This window comes from Octopus bimaculoides, chromosome 3 (genome assembly GCF_001194135.2).
Source record: "Octopus bimaculoides isolate UCB-OBI-ISO-001 chromosome 3, ASM119413v2, whole genome shotgun sequence".
Taxonomy (NCBI): Eukaryota; Metazoa; Mollusca; class Cephalopoda; order Octopoda; family Octopodidae; genus Octopus; species Octopus bimaculoides.
Genome location: NC_068983.1, coordinates 16859613 through 16869859, shown reverse-complemented (window position 1 = coordinate 16869859; position 10247 = coordinate 16859613). Strand labels below are relative to the sequence as shown.

Here is a 10247-nt window from a genome sequence, read left to right as displayed (position 1 = left end):
GAGAGAGAGAGAGTGAGTGAGTGAGTGAGTGAGTGTATGTGCATGCTACAGCAAACCAGATAAATGGAGAAATGAAATTACATACAAAAAAATAATGTCACTTACCATAAAGATTCTGTTTGAATGTGGAAAATTTTAATCCTGTATAATTGCCAAAGACGTCTGAATAATTAGACATCTTATAGACTAAAGTGTTACTACGTGGAATCGGCACAGGAATGATGTCTTTCTTCACAAGGAAACTGATTATTGTCATCAGTGTACAGAGGGAAACAATCTACCAAAGAAAAATTAGGTACAAATTAACAAATTAAGTATATGGTTTATACGTAAGACATTTGGGATATCATAGTTCATAATTTTTCTTTCCTTCCACAAAGTGCAACTCTTGATCTCATTGTGGTGCGAAAGTTAAATGAATGAATGTCAGAGCTATGCTGTTGGGGACTTCAAGTCCCCGGTAGGGCCACCCAAGGTGGACAGGTCTGACACTGGCGGTGCTAGGGTCACAACCCAGCTAACTGGAGGGCAATGGTGAATTTCAGAAAGCATCTGTTCCAGGATCCAGGGGCTTCCTGGTGGTGTTGGATCACGTCTGTGGGCATCCCGTACTGAAAAGGTGGAAAACAAGGACAACCTGCCACCGGTTGTGTATGGTGGCTTATGAATACAGACAGAAACTGTTTTCTCTTGAAACTCCTATGAACTCACAATGTGGTGAACTCAATAGAAGCTGGCTTAACACCCCCTGGCTAAATGCCGTTACAAGGTAAAAAAGAAGACATATTTTTTCTTTCATACTTTGACATCTATTTTCTAATATTTGCAAGAAAGAGTTAATTTCCTTTTATCCTCCTTTTGTCATGAATGTTGGGTAATGACTATAACAGTACAATTGCGAATATAAGTAGCCAAAATGGGATTCCTCGAAAGGATTTCTCATGTAACATTACTCACTAGGTTGTAAATGAGTTGTACCTGTAATTCAAGGGGTTAGCCTTGATACGTTCTGTATCATACTGATTCTCCCTGAGAACTATGTTAAGGGTATACATATCTGTGGAATGCTCAGCCACTTACACATTAATTAATGAGCTAACTATTCCATTAATTGGATCAACTGGAACTCTCATCATCATAACCGATGGAGTGCCAATACTATGACACATGAGATTAAAATGTTACAAAAAAGAATCATAAAGGAGATGCTTCAAGCCAAGCCAACAAGTAGGAAACCCGGGGGTAGACCAAGAACAAGATGGTTGGATAATAGCCACAGTCTCAGTTAGTCATGTTTGGGCATTCAGCCGGAAAGTTGAATGATTGTTGCTTCTAATAGGACCCTATGGAGGAGGTTCCTGAGGACTCTACTTCCATGATCTTCCCGGATATAGTGGGCAGAATACAGGGATGAGTGGATGGATGGACGAACAAGAACATAGTTCCTTGGTTTGATCAGAAAACTGTCTGTCACTGCCATTGCTGCCACCGTCACCACCATCACCATCTAAATTGATTGATGGAAAGAAAAGTTCACTTATTCCAAGCTGAAGAATAGGAAAGATAAAAACACACAAGACACAATGATTGTTGGGTAACAATGCAAAACAACTGGTCCCTTTTTAGTCCAGACTATTATTATAGACTTTATGTCTTCTATCCATCCATCCATCCACCCATCTTCTCTCCGAAGAATAGTGGGTAGAGAAAATGGATGGTTGGATAGTTAAAAAAGAAAGTAGTGCCCATAACCCTTTACAGGGTCTCCAAGAGTGGTGGGAGGGAGAAATAAAGGCATCCTCAAACCAAAGATCTAACACAAATGTTTGCAAAAGTGTGGATCTGACTAAAGGTACCCAACATGTCAGCATATGGTGTCTGACAGGGTGATTGATTGACCCTTTTGATACCAACCCAGATGAAACCACCTCTGGCTCTGTAGTACAAATGTCTTGTTTTCAAATTAAAATTTTCCACCAAACCTTTGTCACAATTTATGTTCCTAACACTAGCTTAATGATAACTAAGTCATTTTACTAAATTGTTTGTTATATTTAAAATTAATTGAAAGAAACACAGAGCATCTCAACAAAAATATGGTAACAAAAGGGTTAAATCTTCCATCCAAGGAGGTCGTGGTAATATTTGAACTCAGAACACAAAGAACTGGAACAAATACTACTTAGAGTTCTGCAAATCCACTACCCAGGATTGGCACCTTTTTAACTGACACCCAAAATAATGAAAGACAAAATTGACTTCAGTGAAATTTGAACTCTGAGTGCAAATAGTTAGGACATATACCACAATGTATTTTATCTAGTGCTCTACTGACATGACATTCCTGTAGGTAATCATGTTACTGTAAAATATAAATGGAAATTGCTACTTTACCATTCAGTTAAACAAGAGCAAACAACATCATACAGGTGCAAAACAATGGTTGTGGTCAATGTTCTATTTAAACTGCATGGGTGCAAAACTGTGCAGTTGCTGCATTGGTGTTGCACACATAAAAAGGTTTAAGTTCATTTTTATTTACAAATAAAGGCACGTGCAGGGCTGTGTGGTTAGGAAGTTTGTTTTGAGACAACATGGTTTTGAGTTCAGTCCCACTGTAGAGCACCTTTGGTAAGTATATTCTACTGTAATCCTGAGCTGACAAATGCCTTGTGAGTGAGTCTGGTAGATGGAAACATTGTAGAAGCCTGTTATATATATGTGTGTCTTAAAAAGCACTGGTTCTAGTGCCACATAAAAAGCACTGGCTAAAAAACATTGGTGATGGTGCCATGTAAAAAGTACCCAGTACACTCTGTAGAGTGGTTGGCATTAAGAAGGGCATCTAGCTCTAGAAACCAAGCCAAAACAGACTATGGAACTTGGTGTGGCCCCCGGCCTTGCCATTTCCTGTGAAACTGTCCAACCTATGTTAGCACAGAAAAGGGACGTTAAATGATGATGATGAAGATGGTTGTTTTTGTGTTTGTTCCCCCTCCCCACTTGACAACCAGTGTTGGCTCGTTTACATCCTAGTAACTTTGTAGTTTCACTGAAGAGACTGAAAGAATAAGTACAAAGCTTAAAAAAAAAAATAACTACTCGTGTTGGTTTGTTTGACCAAACCCTTCAAGAGAGTGCCCCAGCAAGGCCACAGTCCAATGACTGAAGCAAGTGAAAAAAAAAAAAAGATGAAAGAAAAAGGAAGAATAGACAGATACTTACAAGTAAAATGAAGGCAGAAAACCGAGCGAACATGGCTCCTCCAACAAAGCAAATAGCAAGGCAAAGAAAGAGGCAGATGGTGGCATACATATAGTCATACCAATGGTTGGTTTCATCGTACGGCAGATATACTGTAGAGTTAGATGTGAATGTACCTGCAGACATAAATAACCAAAATGTGGGAATAATACCACAATTATTGCTGTCAAATTCTGGCAACACAAGGCCTGTAATTTCAAGGAGCAGGTAAATCAATTACATTAATCCCAGTGTTCAACTGGTACTTATTTTACCAACATTGAGAGGGTGAAAGGTAAAGTTGACCTTGGCGGAATTTGAACTCAGAACATAAAGATGGACAAAATGCTGCTAAGAATTTTGCCTGGTTTGCTAACGATTCTGACAGCGACCTGCCTTACTAATACTGCAAATATTGGTTTTAAATTTTGGCACAAGGCCAGCAATTTCGGGGAGCAGGTAAATCGATTACACTGATCCCAGTGTTCAAGTAGTACTTACTTCATCAAACCCGAGAGGATGTACAGCAAAGTCGGCCTTGGCCAACTTTGAACTCAGACTCAGAATATATGCAGGTTTACCCAAGTTTACCAAGGCAAAAGCCGTCATCTCTGAGCTCCTAAATATGAAGTTGGAAAAAGTTTTCATTTCAGTTACACAAATTACCTTTCACACACACACACACACACACACACACAGTTTTTTGGTTTCTTCTTTTTGTAATATTGAATTTTAAAATAGGTAGAAGACTAATATAAGATCAGTAGGAAAACACTATCACACTGGATAAGTTATATGTGTATATTTGTATGTGTGTGTGTGTGTGTGTGTGTGTGCGTGCGTGTACATGTGTGTATGTAGATGTGTGTGTATATATGTATGCAATGCTTGTACACACACCCACACACACATGCATATCTGCATGCATTTGAGAAGAAAAGTATAAATAAGGACTTACCACTTGGTCCAAAGTTCTGAATCAAACCTTCTACAATAGCAGAGGTGTAAAGAGAACAAGAGAAGACATTGGCTACAAAAAACAGGAAGCCAATACTTCCACCAAATTCTGGTCCCAGAGCTCGACTTATCATATCTGAGGAATTATAGTTAAGTAAATGTGCAGCAACAAACTGATGGAGCAATGACTAACCTATTAACAACATGGTAAGGGAGTTCTATTTTAGTAGTTCGGTACAAAATAGCTACAAAAGCAAGAGCAAACTCCAGTTAGTATGAGCAAACAAGGAAACCTCTTGACCTGCTAGAAATAACAGTAAAATCTCCCTTGATCCACACTTTACTGTTTTGTAAAAAGTAGGGGTATATTGGACAATGTAGTCCTAAATACTTCTAAAAAGACTGGGTGATTGTGAATGGAGTCTCTTCAATCATGGATTTGCTTGGTTGGGATTGACCTGGAGCTAAACAATACATCTAGGTTCTTATGTAGAGTATCAACTGGACATATAAGGGTTGTCTAGTCATTTGTCCACCTCAAGGTGTGTTGGCTTGTGTATTTCAATGACCCTAGGAGCTCTGCCAGTGGAGCATAAGCCCCTGGCAGAGCCTCTCATGTGGACAAGCTAAAGGTTAGACACTTGACTAATATGAACCACCTTTTCCCATTGGTAAAAATTGGTTTGTATAGGACTAACATCCTACCCTAGAAAAAAGCACAGTTACAGAAGCTCCAATGACAATTCAAAACTAACAAGACCTGAGAGAGGAAGGCCTTCTCTCAGGGAAACATATGTCGTAGTACAACAAAATCCGAGAGGATGCTGCAACAAGGAGCAAGGATCATAAAAGGTAAAGTTTCTTCTTCAAGTTCTACCATTTCATAAGGGCTGGTTTCCTGGTTTCCATTGCATATATATTCTCCACCTGGAGAGGATACCAGTCCCTTGCAGGATTACTCATTCTTGCCAGCTGAGTTGACTGAAACAATGTAAAAGGAAGTGTTTTGCTCAAGAACACAACATGTCACCTGGTCTAGGAATTGAAACCACAATCTTACGATCATGAGTCCAATACTCCTAACCACTAGGCAACGTGCCTCCATGAAGCAAGGATCCAACTGGAGAGAAGCAGAAATAAAACTTGCTCACTCTACAAGAGTGGAGAAAAGTTGTTTATGGCCTATGCTCCATAGGGAGTAAAGGGCTTTAGCAAGTCAGTTGTTTATAGTACCATGATCTGTATCCTTTGTCTGTGAATTAGCAAAGGAGTTTGTAGATACTTGTTCAGCTAGTTCAATATTGTAACTAATTTGTCTTTAAGTCTTCCAATACCATATTTTTAATGAGACTGCCTTCTATTAAGGAAGCAGCATATTTTTTTTCTAACAAGTGAGTAGTCAGCCTATATTTCTGAATTGATAGTCTATATTTCAAATGTTGAATAGCTTATATATTCCTAATGTAGACAATCTATATTTCTAATGATTAGACAGCCTATATTTCTAATGAATAAACAACCTAAATTTCTAATGAATAAACAACCTAAATTTCTAATGAATAAACAACCTAAATTTCTAATGAATAAACAACCTAAATTTCTAATGAATAAACAACCTAAAGGTATTTGTTTCCTCACAGAAGACAGCTAAATAAAAAAAACATTACTATTGAGCACTTTATGGTAGATGAGATTAGAAGTGGAGTCTGCTAGGTTATGTTACGTTTCCTCTTGAAGTCAGTACATAATATACATTGAGCAATAGGGTGTGGAAGATAAGCTGATTATGACTCATACGGTATTTTCTGACACACAAGTTGATATAGCATAAAGAGTAAATATGTAGTGTAAACATTCAAACATTGACACTATCATTACAAACTGTGCTGCATTTCTCTTGGTGAATAAATCAATCTGCTATTGTAAATTTTGGCCTGAGAAATTTATATGGTATACCAGAAAATACAAAAAATTTAATCATAGATTATAACTATTTCACTTCATCACTTATGTTGATAAAGGCACTTGAAAACCACCAATTTCAATTTCTTGACTTCTGAAACTTAATACAAGCATTTTAATATAATTACTAATAAGTATATAACTACTAATTAAGTATATTCAATACAACTACTTATTAAGTGTATTCAATATAACTACTGATTAAGTATAACTACTAATTAAGTATATTCAAACATCATCTGTGGATGAGATAAATTTACATAGCCTATATACTGAAAAGTTCTGTTGTTGCTATTATCTCTGCCCACTATGCTATTAGGTTGTCAAGTATGAAATTTGTAGAAAAGACAAAAAAGTTTGCTAATGTTTTATAAATACAAGGAATAGTTTTATTCATCCAAGTATGCACCCATATTGTCAACACTTTTGCCACTTTTGCAGTAGTTTGTCCAGCCTGGAACTGCAAAAGCAATCTAGAGTCAATAAAATCTTGGAAGGCCTGTTTTATAGCATCGTCGGAATTAAATTTTTTTCCTTTCAAAAAGTTATTCAAATTCTGGAAGAAGTGGCAGTCAGTGGGGGCAAGATTAGGTGAGTATGGTGGATGATGGAGAACTTCCAACTCCAACTCCTTTAGTTTCGCCAATGTCATTTTTGCAATGTCTGGTCTGGTGTTGTCTTGCAATAAAATAGGAATGGATCTGTTGACTAATCTCGGCTGTTTTTTTGTAAGTTTCTGCATCATTTTGTCCAGTTGGCTGCAATATACTTTGGCTGTGATTGACGAGCCAGTTTTAATGAAATCATAATGGATCACACCTGCACCGGACCACCAAACACACACCATCAGCTTCTTTTGATGAATTTTGCATTTTGGTCTGTTTTGGTAGTTTGTCTTTGTCCAACCATTCTGCTGAATGTTTACGGTTGTTGTATTGGATCCATTTCTCATCATGTTACAATTTGATTAAAAAATGATTCATTTTTGTGACGAGAAAGTAGCATAATGCAGGTTTCCAAACGTTGCTGTTTCTGATTTTCATTGAGTTCATGTGGAACCCACTTATCCAACTTTTTCACTTTACCCCTTTGAACTAGGTGAGTCAATATTGTTTGCTTGCTAACACCAAACAACAACAAAAATTCACAGGCACTTTGAGATGGATGTGATTCGATGGTGGCTTTCAGTTTGTCATTATACACCGTTGTTTCTGGTTGACCGCATTGCTCACTTGTAAAGTCAAAGTTACCAGAACAAAATTTTGCAAACCAATTTGATACTGCTGTTGTGTAATAACATTAGAATGAAATACTCCATGAATATCCCGAACTGTAGGTGATGCTGTATTTCCAAGAAAGAACTCATATTTCAAAACTGTACGAATTTTTGACTTATCCATCTCTAAACAAAAATAGCAAAAAACAACTTATAAATACACTATAAAGCGCAAAATGAGTTAGAATAAAGAAATAGATGTGTTAGCTTTCTAACAAGAAATAAAGATAGTTAAAATATAATAATGGCACAAAAATATACCTTACTACAAATTTCATACTTGACGACCTAATACTAAGGTTTTGGTGTACTCCAGTCAGTTGGTGACCCTTTGACCCTATATAAATTTCTATTGCATGATACAATTTGTATCAATTCCTGTAGGTATATATGTATATGGTTGGTATATTAGTAGACAACTCAGTTGTGATGTATAAATATCAAAAATTGTATCCACTCCATTGTAGAGTGTAGTTTCATTCTACAACCACTTGCTTATGAGCCTATCTTACTTCTACTGCACCACTTCACTCAACAAGTGATTAAGTAAATATATAATATATTATTTCTTTTATTGACTGTTCTATGTTACATTATTACATCATCCACCATATGTTATTTATTTATGACTTATTTATATATTTCTATACATTGGATTGTGTCAAATGCATGAAATATAACAACCACACAATACATGCTGCAGCACTAGGATGTTAATTCATTTACTGAAAGGTGGTATTTCACTTTGTTGATAATATGAGAGTCACATTTAACATAACATGCATAAATCTATGCATTGCAAATTTTTCTGGGTGTCTCTTCATTTGCCATTTTCAGGCAGCCAGAAGCAAATCAATTCTGTAAATGTTTCTCCAGCATAGCATGGCATAGCATGCAAGCTTGCTAGTAAATATATATACACAAAGAAAGAAACAAACAAACATGGAATATATTTGAATTGTATAAAAGGATACAATAGGCCCCTCCACCTTCAACAAGTCCATTGGTAGAGATTGCACAAATGGAGAGAACGGTTAGCAGCAATATCACATATGCAATGACAAATTGGCTAAGTATCACAAGAATTCCAGCTTGTCCAATAGCAAAACCTGGAAAGAAATATATATATATGATCAACAGATGAAATTCAGAGATTCTCAGTATAGAAGACACTTAGTAGTACTCAAATGATTCAAATTTGAACTCTGATGTCTTTACAGGGGATCAACTCCATGGGGTAAAGAATGGCTATAAGTAGGACCAAGCTGAACAAATATGAAAGCAGTTATGTGGATAAACAAATTATATATAGTAAATATAACAGCCTGGATATGAAATACAGAGTATGTATATATGCATACATGTGTGTGTATTGGCACTCCATCGCTTACGACATCGAGGGTTCCAGTTGATCTGATCAATAGAACAGCTTGTTCGTGAAATTAACGTCCAAGTGGCTGAGCACTCCACAGACACGTGTACCCTTAACATAGTTCTCAGGGAGATTCAGCGTGACACAGTGTAACAAGGCTGACCCTTTGAAATACAGGCACAACAGAAACAGGAAGTAAGAGTGAGAGGAAGTTGTGGTGAAAGAGTATAGCAGGGTTCACCACCATCCCCTGCCAGAGCCTCGTGGAGCTTTTAGGTGTTTTCGCTCAATAAACATTCACAACGCCCAGTCTGGGAATCGAAACCGCGATCTTATGACCGCGAGTCCGTTGCCCTAACCACTGGGCCATTGCACCTCCACATATGCATACATACAAACTGAGAAAAAGCAAAAGATGGAAGCTTTCAAAAATGAGTTTTTAAGTATAAATATATAGATATTTATATTAATACAACCAAATTACACAGAGTAAAAATGACAGAGTAAATCAAAGGGGTGGAAAAAAGGTGTTATATGAATACATGAGTAGTTTTGTAGTTAAGAATGAATGAATGCAGGTGTAAATTTATGGTTAGAGAGTTTGCTACATAAATTACATGTTCTGAGTCCAGTCCCACTACAGGCACATTGGGCATGTGTCTTCTACATTAGTCTTAAGTTGAACAATGTGCTATGAGTGGAATTTGGTAGATGGAAATTGCATGGAAGCTTAGAAGCCTATCATGCATAGTGTGTGCGTGTGCATGTGTGTCTGTGTGTGTGAGTATAGACACATCATCATCATCATTCTGCCAGCTCACTGGCAGAATCATTAGCACATTGGATGAAATGCTTAGTGGTATTTCATCTGCTGCTACATTCTGAGTTCAAATCCCATCAAGGTTAACTTTTTACCTTTCATCCTTTCAGGGGTTGATAAATTAAGTAGCAGTCAGGTACTGGGGGGTGGGGGAGGAGGTTAATGTAATCACTAAACCGCCCCCACAAATTCCAGGCCTGGTACCTATAGTAGAAAGGATTATTATTATTATTTGATTTGACTCAGGTTTGATCTTATTCCTGGTAGAATTTATATTCCTGTAATCTTAGACATCCACAAGCTTTCAATAACCTTTCAAGTGTTCAAAGCAATTCTGATAATTTTTCCTGTTCCTATGGTTCCTAATGCACCAGTTATTACAGGCACAATATTTACAGTCTTCATATTCCAAATTTTTGAACATTATTATTATTATTATTATTATTATTATTATTATTGAGTAAGAGAGCAGTGCATGCCATCAAAGTGACACTGGGGTAAAATATACGAAGCCCAGTAGACCCATCATGATTACCAGTCTGATGCGTGTACATGAGGCACATGCATCACAACCATATGTGCACAACATGGTGATCTCATATCAAGATAAACAGATA

General features: G+C 37.0%; 1 protein-coding gene across 2 annotated transcripts in view; it reads right to left on the bottom strand.

Moving 5' to 3' along the window:
• LOC106883331 (solute carrier family 12 member 9) overlaps positions 1-10247 on the bottom strand; it is a 113217-nt gene that overhangs the window by 16708 nt on the left and 86262 nt on the right. For both annotated transcript variants that reach the window (XM_014934298.2, XM_014934297.2), the window contains exons 2-5: positions 8413-8547; positions 4202-4336; positions 3226-3380; positions 106-277 (exon numbers count right to left, since the gene is read on the bottom strand). In XM_014934298.2, the coding sequence (XP_014789784.1) occupies positions 106-277; positions 3226-3380; positions 4202-4336; positions 8413-8547 (597 nt within the window). The remainder of the gene's footprint in view (positions 1-105; positions 278-3225; positions 3381-4201; positions 4337-8412; positions 8548-10247) is intronic.